The sequence below is a fragment of the Primulina tabacum genome, chromosome 1, assembly GCF_025594145.1.
Source record: "Primulina tabacum isolate GXHZ01 chromosome 1, ASM2559414v2, whole genome shotgun sequence".
NCBI lineage: Eukaryota > Viridiplantae > Streptophyta > Magnoliopsida > Lamiales > Gesneriaceae > Primulina > Primulina tabacum.
Window position 1 is genome coordinate 6,031,934 of NC_134550.1, and position 21,986 is coordinate 6,053,919.

Here is a 21,986-nt window from a genome sequence, read left to right on the forward strand (position 1 = left end):
TATATATATCTTCCCAATAGTAAATTAATAAATATGACATCATATTTAAATTATGGAATATTCTTTTCCTCAAAATATAATAATACCATCTATATATCTATATACACACACACACACACACACCCTATCCAAAAATAATACACACACACACATATATATACACGTGTCGTGCTCGCGGCACACGATTCCTAATCTCATCCAACGGCTAGGAGTGGTTTTCAACTAACGCATAAGCCACCACTCCATGTCCAATTTGCCTCTATTATAATACATACCAAAAGTTGGCCAACACTCTCAGGAAATTCAGCTCAACTAAAGTATTTCATAAGCTTTGCACATTTCCTAATTCTTGCAACATAATCAGCTAAAAATTTACTGTTTTGAATAAATTTTTATACAAAAAAAATATTTTTTTCGTAAAGGGTTCTAGCTATATCATCAAATTTCGTAACATAACATCGAGTATGGATTGTGTTGATCCCTTGAATTGGAATGCGGAGGCGGAGTCGCTCAAGGGGAGCCACCTCGATGAAGTGAAGGGCATGGTGGAGGAGTACCGGAGGCCGGCGGTGCGGCTGGGGGGCCAGACGCTGACGATATCTCAGGTGGCCGCGGTGGCGGGCAGAGGGACGGGGGTGACGGTGGAGATGGCGGACGCGGCGAGGGAGAGGGTGAAAGCCAGCAGTGATTGGGTTGTGGAGAGTATAGAGAAAGGGACAGACAGCTATGGGGTGACCACAGGGTTTGGCGCAACATCGCATAGGAGAACCAAACAAGGTCGTGCTCTACAAATTGAGCTCATTAGGTCAGCACGTAATTATATCATAAATAAGTTACTGTTTATTTATTTGATTTTTTTTCTTTTATTAAATTATCGATCAAACATAAATTTTTGGTTTTATTATCTATATATATATTAATTATGGATATTAAATTCTTGGGAACACTTTCATGCAAAGTATTGCACATATGGTAGGTGTAGTGTAGCTGTCTAGTTAGTGGAGTAAGTGAACATAATATCAAATGGTTATTATATATTCCTATTAACACTTTTTTAGTCGAGCCTGTCAAACACGATTTGTCTAATTTAGTTTATAAAATTGACGTTTTCAAGTTGTTGCGTCAAGCCTGAGGATTCACCCTCGAAACATAGCGTTGTGGATTTCCCACCAATATATATGCATGTGTGTATATATATTTAATTTTTATATATATATATATTTCCTCCTAATTTTTTTAAAATGTAATTCATTAAAACCCTAATGACAACAGAGAGTAGCTATATTAATTAGTGTATTTTATTTTTCTTTTTCCCAACAGTTGTTTTTTAATAATTGTTATAACGAACGAAAAATTGATTTCTCAGTGGACAACTCAAGATCACACGTGCCAAGTTAGGTCCATGCATGCATGTTATGTTCCGGCACCTCACGTGTGCGGGAATAAAGCACATCAAAATTAAATGCGATCGAGGAATTTGATTTTGTGGAGAAATTTCAATCGAATTTAAACAAATATATTAGAACTAGTTTAAATTGAGACGATGAATTTAAATTTCTTTAAAACAAAATCGTATTCAAAAGTAATTACATTTTTTTTGAGGTCGTGATATTGAAATTCTTGATTTCCAACCAGTCACTCTGAACGCAGAATAATAATTATGATTGAATTAAAAAAAGGATATATAATAAAATATTAAATTTTCTAAAATTTTATACATAAATATTAAGAAAATAATTTTTTTATAAAAGTTAATCAAGAACATCATGAAGAAAAGCAAATTTTTTTTTTTGCGTATAATATGAATGTAATTTCATCTGAATCGAGGGATTATTATCACCACATTATGTAGAAAGAATAATTTTATTTTTGTTAAAATGTAAATGTATCGACATATAATTGGTTTGAAAATATTATATATTCAGGGAAAATATCAAATAAATCCCATAAACTTATCTAATTCATTGGGACTGCTCGAGGAGGTGGATCTGGTATATATATATAAGTGATAATCTGTAACGATAATATATTATCTCGATCTTTGGCTTTCTCTGCGGCTCACCCCGTAAACGGATCTTTTTGGGTTCTTCTCTTTCACAGGTTTTCTCATACGCCATCTGTCATAAAATATCGTCACTCATATAATATCTCACAACTGAAAAGTGGTTTCTTTTGCTCTCTCAATACTGGAATATGTCACACCTGAAAGTGATTTTTTTCGCCCTCAACACTCGAGCATACTATTTCATATATGTATGTATATACTGAATTTTTAATATAAACTATACTTTTATGTACAATGAACTTTTATATAAAATATAGTTAAACTAAAGTATGTTTTTTCCTTCTGTTTTTAATTTTGTGTTTAAATATTTATTTGTTATCCACTTATCCAATTTCTCACACACACACACACACAATTTGAAATTTTGAATTTTGCCTAAAATTATATAAAAGTTGGGGTTTTTCACTCAATTTAATTAATTCTGGAGTCTGTATTAATTAAATCATTTTAAAGGGAATTTTGATTAAAAGCCGGTGATTAATCATAAGATACAAAAAATGATTGTGTTTTGACCAATTAATGTATTTATGGAAGTGTAATATTTATTTTGGTTGATGATGTGAACTATGACCATCTGACATCTCACTTTGCCAAATATTGATTTACTTGCAGTCACATATATATAAATACAAATACTTGTGTGTTTATATATATATATATATATATATATGTAAGATTGTTTAGTTGGACTTGCGAATTTGCATTTTGTGGGATATATTTTCCACACACACCAAGATTGTAATATCAAACCAAACAAAAATTTTCTTCTGAAATATCTTTGTTTAATCTGCTCGAAATTTGTGTGATTTTTTGTGCTTCAGGTTCCTCAATGCTGGAATCTTTGGCGATGACACTGAATCATGCCACACTCTGCCTCACTCAGCAACAAGAGCCTCAATGCTTGTAAGAATCAACACTTTACTTCAAGGCTACTCAGGCATAAGATTTGAGGTTTTAGAAGCCATTGCCAAATTGCTTAACAGCAACATAACCCCATGCTTGCCCCTTCGAGGCACTATCACGGCCTCCGGTGACCTAGTGCCATTGTCGTATATTGCCGGACTTCTACTGGGGCGTCCCAATGCCAAGGCTGTTGGGCCGAACGGGAAAGTCCTTGACCCCGCCCAAGCGTTCGCCCTTGCGGGTATTGACACTGGCTTCTTCGTGTTGCAACCGAAAGAAGGCCTTGCATTAGTGAATGGAACTGCAGTGGGTTCGGGCTTGGCCTCCGTAGTTCTTTTCGAGGCCAATATTCTTGCTGTTTTATCCGAGGTTCTGTCTGTTGTTTTTGCTGAAGTCATGCAGGGAAAGCCGGAATTTGTGGATCATTTGATACATAAACTAAAGCATCATCCAGGTCAGATTGAGGCCGCTGCTATAATGGAACATATTCTTGAGGGGAGTTCATATGTCAATCACTCACAAATGTATCATGAAATGGACCCTCTGCAGAAGCCGAAACAGGACAGGTACGCCCTTCGGACATCCCCGCAATGGCTAGGACCGCAGATTGAAGTCATTCGGGCAGCAACAAAGTCCATTGAAAGAGAGATCAATTCCGTGAATGACAATCCATTGATTGTTGTATCAAGAAACAAGACCATTCATGGAGGAAATTTCCAGGGTACACCTATAGGAGTGTCGATGGATAATGCTCGTTTAGCAGCTGCCTCAATTGGGAAGCTCATGTTTGCACAATTCTCCGAGCTTGTGAATGACTTTTACAACAACGGGTTGACATCGAATATATCAGGCGGACGTGACCCAAGCCTGGATTATGGTATCAAAGGCGCTGAGATCGCCATGGCCGCTTACTGTTCCGAGCTGCAGTTCCTTGCCAATCCAGTTACTAACCATGTCCAAAGTGCTGAGCAACATAACCAAGATGTTAACTCTTTGGGGATGATTTCTTCGAGAAAAACAGCCGAAGCAGTCGACATATTGAAGCTCATGTCTTCAACTTTCTTGGTGGCATTGTGCCAGGCCATTGATCTGAGGCATTTGGAGGAGAATCTGAAAGCTGGAGTAAAAAATGCTGTCAGCCAAGTGGCTAGAAAAGTCCTGATAGCAAGCAAAAATGTTGAAATCCATCCATCAAGATTCTGTGAGAAAGATTTGCTAAAAGTTGTCGACAGCGAGCATGCCTTTACCTATATTGATGATCCATGCAGTGCTAACTATCCATTGATGTAAAAACTAAGGCAGGTACTAGTCGAACACGCTTTGGCCAATGGCGAAAATGAGAAGCAGCTTAGCACATCTGTTTTCCATAAAATCAGTGCATTTGAGGAAGAACTGAAAGCGCTTTTGCCCGACGAAGTTGAAAGGGCTCGACTCAACTTGGAAAGCGGAAAACCAAACATTGGTAATAGGATCAAGGAGTGCAGGTCGTATCCATTGTACAAGTTTGTGAGGGAAGACTTGGGGACTGCTTTCTTGACCGGCGAAAAGGCGCGGTCGCCCGGCGAAGACTTTGATAAGGTATTTTCAGCCATTTGTGAAGGGAAACTGATTGATCCATTGTTGGATTGTTTGAAGGGATGGGATGGTGCTCCTTCCAATTTGATCTTGTAAACATATATATGATTACTAACTTATTGTGCAGCATGTATGGATTTTAGAAATTAATAAATATTTCCTCTTTTTTATTTTTATGTTTAATTTAAATTAGAAATCTGTTTCACCCATTCTTTTGTCAAATCTTATTCTTCTTTAATTAATTATTTATTTATTGATTAATACAAGAATTTTTCAAATCTTATCAATTTTGAGTGGCAGTACAATTAATTGAAACTAATAATATTTTTTTTAAACTCATGTAATCCTTACGATATACGGTTCGACTTAGTCGTAAATTGAAACTAAACTTAAACTACAAAAAATTGTCAAACAATATATTTTCTTAAAATTTTAGGTTAAAATTGATTTTTAATTGGATTTCATCTCTGTTTTATTTATGACATCTAAAAATTATGGGAAAAATATATTGTGAGACGGCCTCACATATTTATATGTGTGAGACTAATCGATCTTGTCTATATCTAGAATGAAAATTAATACTTTTGACATTAAAAATAATAAATTTTCATGAGACAAATCAGATATGATATATGTGTCATACAATTGATCTTTAAAAGAAATATTTAAAAGGGATAAGCTAACAAGCCCAAAACTTAACTGTCAAAATAAATTATTCGATTTTTTTGTTATATAGTTTATAAAATTCAATTGAATCATCCTTACATTTTGTCACACGTATGTCAAAGTTACTAATAATAATTATTTTGAATTGTATTACTATGATAGATATGAGATATTATAAAATTAATAAAATTTCAAATAAGATCTATTTTTTAAATAAGAAATTAGTTTGAAATCTAATATTATATATTTAAAATTTATAACTTTCGGGAAATGATCTTCCACCTGTATGAACCACATCGTATTCCGACAAATTCAGTCAAACAAAAGAAATCCTCCATTTTGCTCTCTCGCCACGTACCTCTTTTCATTCGATTTTCTGCTACGTAAACCTGCTACACTCTTATTTCTAGAATATAATATATGTATACATATTCGCATAATCTTCTCTCTGAACGAAGATTTCAGTCTTGATCAAGAAACACTGAGTTGAAATCAACATGGCAATGGCTTCTAGCCCCAATCCCCTCCTCTTTCCCACAAAGTCTACCAAACAAATCACCAGAACCCCACGATTTTCATGCAAAAGCACTTTCCTTCACAGCAACAAAACAACCCATCTCTCCACAGACCAAAACTACAAGCTCCTATGGAAGCAGGAGCTCCAAACAGCGTACCCGTCCCATCTCTCAACTCTGGAGAAAGAGATCGAAGAAGACGACGAGAGATTTCAGGAGCTCGTGGACAGCAGGTGTGTGGACAACTTCAGAATGCTGGTGGTTGATTCCGTGCAGGAGGCGCGATCGGGGCACCCTGGAATGGCGATGGGGATGGCGGAGGTTGGATACTTGCTGTACAGGCACGTGTTGAGGTACAATCCCAAGGATCCCGGGTGGTTTGATCGGGATAGGTTTGTTCTCAGTGCTGGCCATGGCTGTCTGCTTCAGTATGTTTGCCTTCATCTTGCTGGGTTTCAGTCTATTCAGGTTTTTTTTCGTTTTCTCTGTGCTTCTTGCATTTGATCTTTCTGGGCTTTTTATTTTTGATTAATCAGCATGATTGATATAGTGTTAAGAATACATTGATTCAGTGGAAGTTAATATAGAATATAGATAATTTTTAGAAGTAGACATTGTGAATGTTACTGACACAGTTATTAGTGTTATCGCATTCAACTTGATCATAGATACATCAGATTTGGATGAAAAAGTAGTGTTTTTTGGTGGTGGAAAGGTAGCAGATGGCGTGATTCGCCACAATGGGTCGCGTTTTTCCGAGTAAATACCATCTTTTATACATACAGAATAACTTTTTTTTTTTGCGTTTTGGTTACTTTTGCTTCAGTAATAGGTTGACTCAGGGATTTCGGAATTTGATTCTGATGTGGTTCCACGCTCCTTAAAAGTAGTCATTCTCCTTTATGCTTTCGTTTTGGGAAAAATGGTTTGTCTTGATTGTAATTTCGTCTTACAGATATGGACATCGTTTTGTTAATGGGGCAATGAAATTCAAACAAGACATTTTCGAAATATATCGCTCTTCACTGCTCTTCCCAATTTTTGGTGTTCCGTGTGTGTGAGTTAATGCATTTTGAAGGGGTTTTCTGGCTATTCTATCCGGACTACGATGCTTACACCATGTGTGCAGTAACCTTTTTTAGGATGTACCTATTGAACAGTGGTGGCCGATCCTGTTCTGCGTGACCTTTCTTTTCATTATAGTCGCCTTCCATTCAATCATGGAAATAATCACGACCATCGAAGAAGTGAGCCAAAGAATTTAGTTTAGGATCGAGTGCTTAATTTATTTTGGGCGACTCTTTATATTTCAATAGAGTGATTCCAGCTAGCTAGGCGTTCATTGTGGAGTTTGGAAATCACTGTTTCTCCTGCGTTTCTCTCCATTTATTAATCTGATTCGGTGCTTTTCGATTTTATGTATTACGAGAGGAGTTGCAAAAGGATATATAGTCTATTAAGTTGAGGTTCAGCTTGATTAAAAAATTGGACTGTCTTATGGGCAACAACTATTGGACATATTAAGGATTTCATGAATCTTCGGATATTAGCACTGTTTTATAGGTCTTATTGGGTCAATATTTCTTTCTTGAAATGACTGCAACCTGAGGCAGAGTGATAATGTTTTTCTGGTTTTTCATCAACTTGTTTAGTTGAATATCTATTTGTTCATTCTTAAATTGTCCAGATTGAGGACCTCAAACGGTTGTGTAAACTTGGAAGTAATACACCCGGCCATCCAGAGAATGTAGTGACAGATGGAATTGAAGTTACCACAGGTACTGATCTAAGATGAACTAATTACCCGAATTTTTCAGGCCTTGGGGTGGGTAATGATGTCGTGTACCAAGTACAATACTTAGAGTATTCTGGAAAATACTCAATTGTTGGATTGAAATATGGTGCTTGAGTTATTGCTAAAACATCCATCTAGAATCATGTAAAAGTTTCTGCTTTTTTCTACAAGAATGGTAATGTTCAAGAACTCGATTTTTGACCTTGATAGTATTGAAAGTAATAGTGAAAGTGAAGATCTGATCGCAAAAGGTAGGTTCGAAAACATTAGCTGTTGGAGGGGACAACGATTGTAACTACAATTACAAAGAACATTTCTTTGGCCATCTGAGGATTGGCCCTTGAGTAAAAAGGCAGAAGAGAATCTGTCTGCAAGAACCATCGGTCGAGCAGAGATGAAAGTTGAGCTTAGTGATTTATGGTGCTGAGGGCCATTTTTTTTTGTTGACAAGTGTTTTTTATAGAATTATATCAAGTTAAGTACAAAACTCTGCCTAATTAAAGTGTTTCAATGTTTTTTGTTAAACAACAGGGCCACTAGGACAAGGAGTAGCAAATGCCGTTGGTCTAGCGCTTGTTGAAGCCCACTTAGCCGCCAGGTTCAACAAACCAGATATTACAATCGTAGACCATCGAACGTAAGCTTAAAAACTAAGACAAAAACTAAATAATTTTGAGTACAAGACAAGTAGTATATTGCATTTGTTATTACAGGTATTGCATCATGGGTGATGGCTGTGCCATGGAAGGAATTTCACATGAAGCAGCATCGCTGGCAGCACATTGGCGGCTTAATAAGCTTACATTAATTTATGATGATAACAGTAGCACAATTGATGGTTCCACCAACCTCGCGTTTTCTGAGGATATATCGTTACGATTTAAGGCACTGGGTTGGAATACAATAATCATAGATGATACACGTGGAAACATGAAATCCCTTAAAAACGCTCTGTTGGAAGCTTACAAGGAAAACCAAAGGCCAACTTTTATACAGGTATGTGGTCAACTGGAAATTTTGAGTATATGTAAGAGTTCTTATCTTCGTCTTGAATCGGCCATGGTTTCTTTTCTTTCCTATTTTTGTTTAATTTTACGGTACCAACGGATAAACAAATGAATTTAGGTGAAGACTCGCATTGGAAAATTGTCGAAAAAGGAAGGAACTTCAAAAGCACACCATGGTGTCTTTGATGAAGAAGATGAGAAACAGATGAAGCAGAAGATTAAGTGGGAGGATCGAGACCGGTTCCATGTGATTCCTATGACCTATAGGTATAAATTACTGCACCTAGTGTTACTTATGATGTATAAACTAAGATAATATGAACCCATCTGATCTTGCCTGAAGAAGCAGGGTATGCGATAAATGTCAAATTGATATAGTAACGTCGATTGTTTGAAACTGTGTGTATTCATTTGAAGGGAAATGCAAGCCCAAGGCGATTATGGAGAAGCATTGGAAAAGGAGTGGCATTCTAAATTGAGTTGTTACAAAAACAAATACCCTGAAGAAGCAGCAGAGTTCCAGGTTCTTCTAAATGGAGGATTGGTGCCGGGTTGGGAAAATTCGTTGCCGGTATGAATGCTTGGAACCAAGATTTTGTCATGCTGAACGAAAAAATAAGTTTTGAAATTATGTTGTCCTTTGCGATCAATTGAAATTATGTTTTATTTCTTTCAAAACGGTCCCTTAATTGAGTGTTGAATTTGTTCAGACATGGTCTGCATCCGACCCTCTCGATGCAACACGGGGCTACTCCGAGAAGTGCTTAAACCATCTTGCAAAAGTTCTTCCAGGCTTTGTCGGTGGGAGTGCAGATCTTGCTTCCTCTAACAAAGCCTATCTACACGACTACGGTGATTTTCAGCTGCCTGCCTCTCCATGGGGTCGAAACATCAGATATGGTGTGAGGGAACATGCCATGGCCGGAATTTCAAATGGCATCGCATTGCATGGTAGCGGTCTGATTCCATTTGCGGCAACCTTCCTTGTCTTCTCTGATTACATGAAGAACTCGATCAGGTTATCTGCACTAAGTCAAGCTGGAGTCATCTATATAATGACTCATGACTCAATTGGGTTGGGAGAAGATGGGCCAACACACCAGCCGGTTGAGCAGCTCGCTGGCTTACGAGCTATTCCACGGCTTCTAGTTTTCCGCCCAGCAGATGGGAATGAGACCTCCGGTGCATACAAAGTAGCTGTTGCGAATCGAGACGTGCCAAGTCTCATTGCCTTGTCAAGGCAAAAAGTGGCGGCACATGTGGAAGGAACGGATGCTGATGCAGTAGCAAGGGGTGGTTATATAGTGAGTGACAACTCGGGCCAAGATTTACCGGACATCATATTGATCGGTACGGGATCTGAGTTATGTCTTTGTGAAAGTAGTGCGGATGTTCTGAGGAAAGAAGGGCAGAAGGTGAGAGTCGTTTCGCTAGTGTGTTGGAGGCTCTTCGACAGGCAGCCTGTCGAGTACAAAGAGCACATCTTCCCACGGAGCATAACTAAGCGCCTTAGTGTCGAGGCTAGCTATCCTCTGGGATGGAGGGAGTATGTTGGACAAGAAGGTGTGATTCTTGGTGTGGAGGAATTTGGTGCCAGTGGAGCTTATTTGGACACTTTTAAAAAGTACGGTTTTACAGAAGAGAATATTACCAGGATCGCTCGGGAACTTCTGTCAAAATAATGGCCAAATCTGGGTTTTCTAGTAATAATATCATGTCATATCACATACGTTGGATTAGGGAAATTGAAGTGTGTTCAAAATAAATAAATTGCATGGATATATTATTCTTTTTGTCAACCGGAAATAAGGCAAGTGATAATATATACTGAAATAATTATCATGTATATAAATTGTATATTTTGATTTAATAGGAGATTTATAAATGCAAATAATTATATTTTCGACTATATTAAAGTCATGGAAAATAACTTTTGTTTTTTTATTAACTTTTCTTATTTTGGGTGGAAACGGTTTATTAAGTTTGGTTTTGTTGTATTAACTTCGAATTTTAATTGTCTTTATATGTAATAATAATGGATCCAAAAACCCAAAAAATTATTTATTTCGAAAGATAATATTCCATTCACAGTTTTCCACCCAGTGAAAAGATTGGTATATATACCAAAGTAAAGAAGCCAAAAGATGTGACACAGGACACAATAGGATTGATACTTGAGGTGTAGCCAAACAAGGGTGAGCTTCGATGGATAACGAAGAAGGCTACTGAATAGCTCGGACGACAGTTTTTGCATCTGTCTCCATTATTGCATGGATACACACTATGTGTGCTTCTGATTTAAAAATAATATTACATGCACACTAAGACAAGGTTTTTATTAAAACCGTTGTGTTTTTAGACTACGACAACGGTTTTTTTAGGCTACGACAACGGTTTTTGTTAAATCCATTGTTAAAAGTAAAAACACAACGGTTGTCTTTGATGTGTCTACGACAACGGTTTTTAAAAATCGTTGTCTAAAAGCTTTTTTTAAGCTACAACAACGGTCTATATGTGTTTCTGTCAAGGGTCAAAGACAACGGTTTGTGTAAATCGTTGTCTTTCAGCTGATTTTTTTAGAACTACGACAACGATTTTATAAAAACATTGTCGTTTTTAGTGTTTTATTTGATTAAAGACAACGGTTTTTGAAAAACCGGTGCCGTTGTTCTAATTTTTTTAGAAAAAATCGGTTAAATTAAAATTATAGCAAAATTAAGCGACATCCTTCGCTAATTTTAAAATAGCGACGGTTTTAATACAAACCGTCGCTATAATTAGAGACGATTTCTGTAAAACTGTCGCGAATTTAAATTAGCATAAAACCGTCGCATTTTCAAATTAACGACGGTTTTAAACAACCATATGTCTTTGAACGCACCCTTTAACCACATGGTCTTTAACAACGGTTTTACAAAACCTGCGACAACGGTTTTTCACCATCGTCTTTGACGTCTACGACAACGGTTTTTCATCGTTGTCTTTGAGCACACTATTTAACCACATGGAATTTAACTGTTGGGACATCGTATTTTCGCACCCAAGATGCAGCAGAAGTTTAAAAATTTTGTTCTTGGGCATCATGTATTTAAAACATCCATAAGGTGTTTAGAATTATACCTTTGCGTTCTTAACGCTTAGACTCCAAACTATTCCGATTTTTACTCGGAGATAGTCCTTCTTGTAAATCCCTACGAATGGCTTTTTTCCTTTGATCGTCTAATTGGGTCCACGATCAGAAACTGAATTCCTTGTTTGGATTGCACTAGTAATTCCAAACAATTCTTGTGTTGAGATTGTAATCTCCGAATTTCCAAAAGACGGAGATCGTGCGACGATGGAAGCGCGTCAATAAAAAAAAACCAAAAGGGCCAACAATTTTTTTTTTTTGGTGGTGGCCGAGAGGTTTATAGGGAGGAGAGAATATATTTTTTTCTTTTGTGTGCAAAAATTATGAAAATTAATTATGAGTCATAGTGGTGCATATATAGAGTGAGACTCCTAATCTAATTAGGAGTCTTTCTCTCCCACAAAGACTATAATAATTTCATTATATTTAAAACTCCCATATATTTAATATATAATGTATCTAATTAAGAGTCTTTCTCTCCCACAAAGACTCTAATAATTTCATTATATTTAAATTCCCATATATTTAATATATAATGTATTTATTAACATTTAATAATACATGATATAATAATATTATATACAAATATTTTATATCACCATATAATAAATATACATGTATATGTATATTAAATTAAATAACAATTATTTAATTTATAAAATAACTCCTCAGTTAATTTAATTCTAGACTCCTCTAGAATATTTATGGGAATTTATGCATATTAGTAGTCACCACTACTAGCACAATCATGTAATTAGTAAATTCCAAATTCAATAAAAGAATGATTCCGAACTCATTATAACCCCGATCGACGATCCGAGAGCGACGATGTACCAAGGATACAAATCTTGTTCATATAATGAAAATCGAAAATTTCGAAAATCAAAATTTTCATTTACAAAATTTAGAACTTACCATATATGGCAGTTACCATATTTGGCAGCTGCTAGTTTTAGTGAACTCCTTCACAAAACCGGCAGTTCTACTCTCATTCCTTATCTTACAGTCATGCCAACTTCCATTTCTTCCATCCTATGGAATAAGCTCATAAACTCCTTTATAAGCTTCTTGTTTGATCTCCATCAAACTATAGTCACCAAATTCCAACTCCTTGAAATTTGACTATCTCTTCCAACTCCTTGAAATTTGACTATCTCAATGGGAACACAGAATCCGATACTTGTGTGACCCTCAATGGTTCAGGGATACAGCTAGTTGTGGGTTCATATCTCCATGTGATTCAGAATAATATTTATTCTTATTCGGGCTTACCCTAGTTAGCCAGCCTCATTCTTTTCATCAACACCTTGATCAAGAATTTCAGAACTCGTTTCTGATTGCACCTATCGGATCATGTAAGAGCGTCTAGTAGTCTAGCTCCATGATCCCCTATGTATCACTGATAGTGCCTACAAGAACTTTTAGTCATGGTTAGCGTACAGTACGGCCCCTTCAACACATATATCCCGATCGAATCTGCAACTATTGGTATATCGAGAGTTGCATATGAATTCGATAGCGATGTGATGTATCTTTTAGTAATAGTGTCATGGTATGCGCAACTGAGGAAATACCTTTCCAAACTGAACATGTCTTACTCCGGTCAAAGATTCCTTGCACTATTGACTCATCAAATCACATAGGATATCTTTACATGTAGGTAAACGGTGAATCCCCGACTACAATGTATTTGCTCCTACGCATTTCGAAACTACACCCAACCTCGCCATCTGATGACCCTCGATGGAGTCGGTAAAAGGATCAAAGTGCATGCTAGTACGTATAGCCCTTACATTGTATCGGGTCAAAGGACTAATGGTGTACAACCATAACTGCGGACTATTCCACTCGATAAGTGAGAACCACTTGGACAGTCCGATGGAGGGTTGTTCAGTGCATCATCATATGATCACCCATCTGTGTGAATGGACATCTCTATGCCATTACCAATTAAACATGGTGTTTACTCCACAGATGCTAGTCTCAAGCTCGAGCGACTTTTATCCTTGTTTTAGGTAGCTGAATCCACTAGGAACCTGTTTAGAATATACGGTACGCTTCCTAATGAGTTTCATGATCTTACGATGGGACGGAGACCTCATGGTACCTATTGTATATTCAAGGACTTTATCTATGCAGCTTGCATGGGTATACAGATAAATTATAATGCCATAATCGAATAGAATCGTAAAATATTATTAAAATAAAGATTGTTTTACATCAGAGTCAATAAAGCCGGAGCCACAAATTGGGTTGCCGGGCACCTACTCTAACATTTACAACGATTTTATTTGACCTACGACAACGGTAAAAAACCGTTGTCTTTCGTCTTTTGTCTTTTTTTTTTTTTGTAGTGGCATGTGGACTCTCGAGATTATTTTCAAGTTCTGAGTTGGATTTTCTTGAATTTCATAGTACCATAATATTAGGTAAAATATTGATTGAAATCACAGATTTCGAAAAGTTTAATTTATTCGAATTTACATAGTCCAGATGCTGCTAAATGTGGGATATATAGTCATATATTTCCACCCATGATCTTCAGTGTTTAGGTAATCTCAAATCTTCTCTTGGAATTTTGGCCCCCATATACATATACATGCATATATATATAGATGATATTAATTTCAGATTTTCTTGACAATCATGGCGGTATATAATAAAAGTTTAAGAAATCCGATTTTCCATATCAAACCCTATGATGACGATTCAATATTTGTCATGATGGTTTACTACATATTTCATTTTCCCACTTATTTATTTGAAGGATGTGCATGAAACAAAGTTAATTCAATACATAAACAAATAAATCAAACCTCATCGTTGTGGTATATACAACATGATCAAACTCGCTTTACTATCGCTCATCCTTTACGCGAATCTTGTCCAAACGACGACACTGGAAAAGCCGACGACATGTTCTTCGTCGCATATGGTCACGGTTCATGTCATCAGTCATCTTCCTCCGAATTCTGAAAAACTATTCGTTCATTGTGCCTCCTTGGACGTCGATCTGGGAAACATTTCATTGTATCCTAACAAGGAATTTCACTTCAGTTTCTGCGTGATACCGTTTTCTACTTTGTTTTCTTGTGATCTCCAGTGGGGATTGTATTACAAGTCTTTCGAGGTTTTTAATTCGGAACAGCCCGGCGGTCCGTGTAGTCAGGGGAAGTGCGTTTGGTCAGCGGAGAACAATGGTATTTCTTTAGCAGGAAACCTAGTTTATCATTGGGATAAGTATTGAAAAATGCTGATTATACATTTTGATTATCTTTGTATTCCATGTTACATACATAAATAAAATTTAATAATTTGGTGATTTTATGTTGATTCTCCTGTAAATTCATTTTTCTCGTGTAATAACATCGTCGCACGTGAGTTAAAAATAAAAGTTTAATTATTTATTTTTATTAATTTAAAAACATTTCACAAGATTTTTTTGGGGTCAGGGATACTAGTATATACATTATATAATGTTCACAAAAACTCATGTGAGACGGTATTGTAAATATGAACATGATTGATCAGTTTCACGAATAAAGATCCGTGAGACCGTCTTATGAAATATCTACTTATATATGTTTTGGTTATCTCGTAGAACGCTAATTTCATTTAAGGAAGGTTAATTAAATTTTGTATTTAATTTCTTCCATGAGATAAATTTAATCAATATTTACCAAAAATAGAAAAAAATATTCATTTACATATTGTGGATACACAGTGTGTGTGCTCTGATTTGTAAATTATTTCAAATATACCGATTTTGGTTTTGGATATGTGATAAGACAGACCAACCCAATGGATCAAACCCAATTTAACATCTCTAGTTAATATAAAAGCATCAATTCTTTAATTAATAATATATATACATTAAAAAAAGATTATATAAAGAGAAAGATAGATGGTTGGGTTGACATCCGCCTCCTCCCTCAACTTTTTACATAAAAAACATAAAGCAGTATTTTACGGATTTGGATGATATGCATTTTTTACACGAGATGATCACATGATCATCTCATTTAATTTGATAAATTTTTAAATTTATCTTATATGATTTGATTTATTACACGAGATGATCATATGATCATCTCGTGTAAAAAATATACAGCATCAAATGCTGTCTTTTAAACACAATAGAGGATCCAAATCCATATTTTACCTTCCCCTCGATTCTTTCATCCCCAAATTTTAAATTAAAATTTAAAAATCCCAAATCTTTTAACTCTAAATATTTTATTATCTTCCTCAATTGATTATTCAATCAAATATAATTTTTTTTGCTATAGTGATTAATTATCAAAGATGCTTATTATTTATTATTTTATGTAGTTGGGTGCAATAATTATCTTTGTTAGATAGAGCAATCGAAAGACGATGATTGAGCTGCTGCACTATTTAAAAGATTTAAGTTGTACAATTACTACAATTGATAACTTTTGGTAAAACGACAAATGTTCGGTCCTACAATTGTTATCAGAGCCAAAGTCACAAGTTCAATTCTCATTGTTTGCAAGAAATGCAATTATTGATGGATAGATTGTTGAGTACAATAATTATCTCAAACGCTCTACATAGACTCTTACTCTTTTGTTTTTTTATTAATCCCAGGTTTTAAAAATATTTTACCGCAAACTTTCAATTTTTTTTTATAATTTGTAATATATATATATATATATATATATATATATATATGTGTGTGTGTGTTGCGAATAGCAATGATTTCACAAATATTTATTTTTTTTTGGTTTTAATATGAATTTCAGACGTTTTGGATCCGTTTTGGAATTTCGACTAAAATTCTCCAATCATATGGTTCGGTTTTCATATGTTTTGCAAAATAATCGTTTGCTGTTTTAATTATCTTATCTAATTTAGGTTTTATATTGTAATGAGTTCTTAAAAGATCTATGTTAGTTATTTTAAATCCAACAAAATCTTTAATTTTTATTTTTTGTAACTAAATACCCTAAATTTTTGTAGTTTACTAAATCAAGAATTATATTTCGGTTGAGATTCTACACTTATGAATGAATATCACTAAAAATCTTCAACGTGATGATTTTTTTTTCCAAAGTTGTTAATTAAACCCATAATTTTTTTAAAAAAAATTTGAGATACACAGAACCTCAGAATATAGAAACAAGGCTTCGTGAACACTCCCACAGAAGGCGCAGAATACCCAAGAATCCTACAACAATTCAATGGAACGCAGTGTAGATGGCATCGTCGTCGACGAAAATGGCGACAAGATAATCGACATGATCAACGGAGCTGCCATCAGTGATGAGATGATCGACTTCGAGAACGACTATCACAAAGGCTCGACGTCTTTTTTGAAAACCTGTTTCAATAGTGTCAATGCTTTATCAGGTTTACCTACTTATTTACATATTAGTTACACTAAGTATAATAAAATTCAATTGCCTCTATTACTGAGAAAAATATGTAAGAGTTGAATTTGAAATTTATGATCTTACTTATATAAAACTATAAAAATATATTTGAATATATTTGAAATCCATCGATCCAAACATAACCTTACAGAATTTGCGAAGATCATGACATGGTAAATATGCATAACTTTTCGAAGATGTGTTATTTATTTTTAAAGTTTAAAGATACATCTAGGTTACGTTTGGTTGGAAGGATTAAATAAACTAATGATTAGTATGTAAATGATAAAAAAAAATGATTGTGATAGAAATGTAATATATGATGTAAAATAGTATTATATTTGGTATGATTTTTAAATATTTGATAATTTTGAATTTTTTGATAAAATGACGAAATTGCCCTTTTTTTCTTTACTCCGGCGACGGCCCGGTCTGGCGGTCGGCGGCAGGTCGGTGGTCGGCCGGAATCGGATGGCGATGGTCGGCCGGAAAAGGCGGCGGCGGTCGGCCGGAACAAGCGGCGGCGACTAAAGCGGCGGAGGTCGGCTGTTGCCGGCGGCGGAGGTCGGCTGTTGCCGGCGGCGACGGTCGGCGACGGCGGTCGGCGGTTGCTGGCGGCGGTGGGCGGTCGGTGGAAGGAAGTGGTGGGGAGTTTGGATTTAGGAGAAGGGTAAAATTGGAAAAATATGATGGATTAAGAGTGAGATAAATAATCCTAGGTGGTGAGGAGGTATTATTTTAACCTACCTAATATAACATAATCATTCATAGGAGGGATTGACCTGGTTAAATAAAAAACGTACCAAACGAGTGATTAGGTAGGTTTAAAAAAAATAAACTAACCTAATCAAGCAAACCAAATGTTGCCCTAGTTTATGTTGAGAGATTATTTCGAATTTTGGATAGTGTGTGAATGAATTCCAAGGCACGTTTGTAATGCTTTCTTTTAAGAAATGTTTTATTTCTTTCAGAATACAATGGAATTATTCTGAATTTGTAGGTGACTAAATCAAATCAGAATTCAAATGCTTTTCTTGAACTAATGATGACATATACAGAGAGATGAAACATTGATTCAGAACGGACGCGACTCTTCATGAAACAATGCATTCTTTCATGAAAACGTGTCATGAAATAATGTGTTGTTTCCAAAGAGTTGCCTTACCCCTTGCGAAAGGTTGTGTGGATTCTGAATAGCTTTTGGGGGCAAGCCCAACGACCTGACCCTGCAGGTCGATCCCCGTAATTTTCACAGTAGTAACTTCGACTTTTCTTTTGGTTTATTAGGTGTTGGGATATTATCACTTCCTTATGCAGTATCATCTGGGGGCTGGTTGACTTTGATATTTTTCTTTCACATAGCCGGCTCAACTTACTATACTGCTTTATTGATTCAAAGATGCTTGGACATGGATCGAAACATAAGAAGCTATCCCGATATTGGTGGCCGCGCATTCGGGCCTAAAGGAAGAGCAATTGCGTCCATAGCCACGAACATCGAACTTTACTTCGTGGCAACAGGTTTCTTGATACTTGACGGAGATAATTTGCATAATTTATTTCCAGGCATAGGATTTAACGTCGGTAAGCTCGTTTTCGGAGGAAGAACGTGCTTTATTCTCATGATGGGCCTCCTTTTACTTCCGACTGTTTGGTTGAATAATATGCACATTCTCTCTTACATACCCGCCACAGGAGTTGTGGCTTCTTTTGTCATTCTCTGTTCGGTTTTATGGGCTGGTGCATTCGACGGAATCGGATTCCGCGAAAAGGGAATGCTGATAAATTTGAAAGGAATTCCCACGGCTCTCAGCTTGTATGCCTTTTGTTATTGCGCTCACCCGGTTTTTCCTACGTTGTACAATTCGATGAAAAGCCGAAAAAAATTCTCTAAGGTGGTATAAATCAAATAAAGTTCCGATTTTATTACTCGGGGTTAATGTTTTTCTTGTTTCCAACTGAGAAACGTGACTCTTATTTGCAGATCATGCTCGTTTGCTTCCTTGTTTCGACAACTAGCTACGCAGCCATGGCGGTCTTAGGGTATCTCATGTTCGGTTCAAAAGTAGAGTCTCAAGTAACTTTGAATCTTCCAACGAACAAAACCAGCGCGAAAGTAGCGATTTACACCACACTTGTGAATCCATTCGCCAAGTTAGCATTGATGGTCAAGCCAATCGTAAGTTCACTTGAAAATCGTCTCTCGTCACGTCCCAATAGAAGGCATAGCACCTTGATTAGGGCGGGAATGGCACTTAGCATGATCGTGGTGGGCATAACCATCCCCTTTTTCGGATATCTCATGTCGTTTGTTGGCGCATTTTTGGGCGTAACCGGCTCGATCATACTTCCATGTGTTTTCTTCTTGAAGATTTCTGGGATGTATCGGACGTTCGGATTCGAGATGGCCTTTATCTGGGTGATTATATCTCTAGGTGGTGTGATTCTTCTTGTTGGTACTTACACAGCTTTGCAGGAGATATTTAAACATTTGTTATGAGATAGCATATCTTAGTTGTTGGGCTAGAAATTTTGTTTTTTCCTTTTTCCAACACAAAAACTCATGTGAGATGGGACGAATCAATTTTATGAAACATATATTCTATATAGTCATTTACGGAAAATTATTACGTTTTATGTCAAATATATTAATTTTTATTGTATATATGGACATGATTGATCCGTCTCACGAATAAAGATCCGTAAGACCGTGTTATGAAAGACCTACTCTTTTTCCAAATGATATTTTCTCCATTGTAGATTTGTATTTTGTGCTTCGCGTATCTTTGGGAAAAACTTAAAATTTGAAATTTTGTTATTTATATTTGTTTATTTGTAATTTTTGTTCTATATTGTCGAATTTCGGTTTTAGAAAAATGACTAAAATCGCAGAAAAATCATAGATGTTTGACTAATTAAAACCGGTTTCCTAAAATATATAGCTGATCAAAATGAGAATTATATATGGTCAAAATGGCAAAATTGTTTCGTGGAAGGAAATAATTTTTCAGATAAATTTTTTAAATATATAGGTGATCAAAATGAGAATTATATATGGTCAAAATGGCAAAATCGTTTCGTGGAAGGAAATAATTATTCAGATAAAATTTTTGAAACGAGTTTCATTTGTCATCCGTGTGTAGACAGTGTAGTCGTGTTTGCGCTAATACAAATCGCATTTCTCTGCCGTCGATTACTTAGTTTTATCTTGATTATAAAAATATTTTTCCACGCAAATATGAATTCTTTTTATTTTAATATAATATATTTATTCTTTCAGTTTAGGTGTTATTTTTCGTAAAAAGAATATGTTATATATAATATGGAAAACACTAACATTTATCGATAAATTTTCGTTTAAATTGTATTTTTGAATTAATCCATTTAAAAAGTGTATATAATATTAAAAATAAAAAAAAATGTAATTTTAATTATTAATATTTTTCTCTTTGTAATTTTTGTCCAATATTATAAAATTTCAATTTTAATATAATAACTTTCTGTTTTTGCCAATTTTACTCGTTTTCCTTAGACTGCTTGCGTGATCCAATATAATATATACGTCTACTTAATGGAGTTAAAAATGATTAAAATTATAACAAAAAAAAATCATAGATATCTGAATAATATCGGTGTTCGACCACGTATATATAGAAGATCAAAATTATAAACAAATAAATATATAGAACCAGAATCGCAATATCGGTGACAATGTTTGAAACTTTTGAGTTTCATTCTAGGGTAATCTCTGATAATACAAATCGTGTTTTCTCTTCCGTCCATTACTTAGCATACAAATATTTTTCCATGCAAAAATTTCTCAGATGAATTCTTTTATTAATTACACTAGCATTCATTCATCAATTTTTGTTTGAATTTTTTTTAGAATGAATGACTTTAAAACGAAATTTAAATATTTAGTTAATATTCATCAATCATAAATAAATAAATTAATGTTAATTTTTTTAAATATATTTTAGGGAAAAAAAACATCTACTGTTTTGATCAAATGCCAAATTTTATTTTTTAATAATTGATTATTTTCAAATTTTATATAATAACACAAAGGAAAATGTCTAGCTCCATTATTGTCAATAAGCGTATTAATATTACATCAAACCGGACATTCCCAGTTATATTTTTTCTTCGCTGCTAAATAAATTCCATCGAATTTTGCCTCCCAAACGCACGTACGACGATGGCATGGATTTAAAACCCACATTGCGTTGTAAGAATCAAAAGATTTGCTCTTGTTACCCCACCGCAGATAACAATGAAACAAAGTTTTAAAAGGTTTCACGCAAAAACGGAAGCCGAATTCTTCATTTGGTGCTAGTGTATGCCATCCAATATCGTCGTTTTTCGAAGCACAGTGTGCAACCAAAGGGGTCGACTCCGGTGGAAGCCTGCTAAATACTTCAACCCTAACCCTAAAGTTGAAAAGACAAAAGCTCATCCCTTGGAAAAGATTTGCAGAAACAATGAAACAGAACAATAGGTACTTAATCACCATCATGTTTCTTCTTACGGCTAGATCCAATCTCCTGGTCCCCGCGGAAAGGAAAAAGAATTTCACGCTCTTCCTTTCGGGAAGGGAGGATTAGTGAAATAGTTGAATGGTGATCCATTATTTTAAATTTTGTATGTCATTTTATAGTTTAATGGGAACGAGCTATTGCAAAATTGGGTTTATATAATAGAATCACTGTTACATATTTTAGTGTTGCAGAAATAACTTTTAAATCATTTCAAAAAGGGAAAAAAAATCAAATCATCATAAATCTGATCTTATCATATTTTTGTTTTACTTTAATTTAGCATTGTGGTAATCTTTTAATTGTGTATACATGTTTAGTAAGATTGCATAAATAATATTTTTTAAAATTATTCTATGGTTGCATTTATAAGAATTTTAATTCTATGTTGAGCTGATT

At 35.2% G+C, this 21,986-nt stretch overlaps 3 protein-coding genes across 3 annotated transcripts; all 3 read left to right on the forward strand.

Annotated features, from left to right (window-relative positions):
• The first annotated feature begins 302 nt into the window (after window positions 1–302).
• LOC142537504 (phenylalanine ammonia-lyase-like) lies at window positions 303–4,713 on the forward strand. Its single transcript, XM_075643015.1, has 2 exons — window positions 303–805; window positions 2,887–4,713. The coding sequence occupies exons 1-2, from the start codon at window positions 465–467 to the stop codon at window positions 4,256–4,258; spliced, it is 1,713 nt and encodes a 570-aa protein (XP_075499130.1). The 5' UTR covers window positions 303–464; the 3' UTR covers window positions 4,259–4,713.
• Window positions 4,714–5,602: 889 nt separating this feature from the next.
• LOC142537509 (transketolase, chloroplastic-like) lies at window positions 5,603–10,325 on the forward strand. Its single transcript, XM_075643021.1, has 7 exons — window positions 5,603–6,192; window positions 7,412–7,502; window positions 8,051–8,156; window positions 8,233–8,515; window positions 8,645–8,793; window positions 8,944–9,097; window positions 9,237–10,325. Exons 1-7 carry the CDS (start codon window positions 5,707–5,709, stop codon window positions 10,206–10,208), a joined length of 2,241 nt encoding a protein of 746 aa, XP_075499136.1. The 5' UTR covers window positions 5,603–5,706; the 3' UTR covers window positions 10,209–10,325.
• Window positions 10,326–16,799: 6,474 nt separating this feature from the next.
• On the forward strand, window positions 16,800–19,594 carry LOC142517077 (amino acid transporter AVT1J-like). The gene is made up of 3 exons (XM_075619901.1): window positions 16,800–17,029; window positions 18,340–18,947; window positions 19,037–19,594. Exons 1-3 carry the CDS (start codon window positions 16,861–16,863, stop codon window positions 19,550–19,552), a joined length of 1,293 nt encoding a protein of 430 aa, XP_075476016.1. The 5' UTR covers window positions 16,800–16,860; the 3' UTR covers window positions 19,553–19,594.
• The last annotated feature ends 2,392 nt before the right edge of the window (window positions 19,595–21,986 follow it).

Coding starts and splice junctions, on each gene's coding strand:
- LOC142537509 (XM_075643021.1), top strand. CDS start 5,707: ATGGCAATGGCTTCTAGCCCCAATCCCCTCCTCTTTCCCACAAAGTCT. Junction 6,193..7,411: donor CTGGGTTTCAGTCTATTCAG/GTTTTTTTTCGT, acceptor TAAATTGTCCAG/ATTGAGGACCTCAAACGGTT. Junction 7,503..8,050: donor TGGAATTGAAGTTACCACAG/GTACTGATCTAA, acceptor GTTAAACAACAG/GGCCACTAGGACAAGGAGTA.
- LOC142537504 (XM_075643015.1), top strand. CDS start 465: ATGGATTGTGTTGATCCCTTGAATTGGAATGCGGAGGCGGAGTCGCTC. Junction 806..2,886: donor CTACAAATTGAGCTCATTAG/GTCAGCACGTAA, acceptor TTTGTGCTTCAG/GTTCCTCAATGCTGGAATCT.
- LOC142517077 (XM_075619901.1), top strand. CDS start 16,861: ATGGAACGCAGTGTAGATGGCATCGTCGTCGACGAAAATGGCGACAAG. Junction 17,030..18,339: donor TAGTGTCAATGCTTTATCAG/GTTTACCTACTT, acceptor TTGGTTTATTAG/GTGTTGGGATATTATCACTT. Junction 18,948..19,036: donor GCCGAAAAAAATTCTCTAAG/GTGGTATAAATC, acceptor TCTTATTTGCAG/ATCATGCTCGTTTGCTTCCT.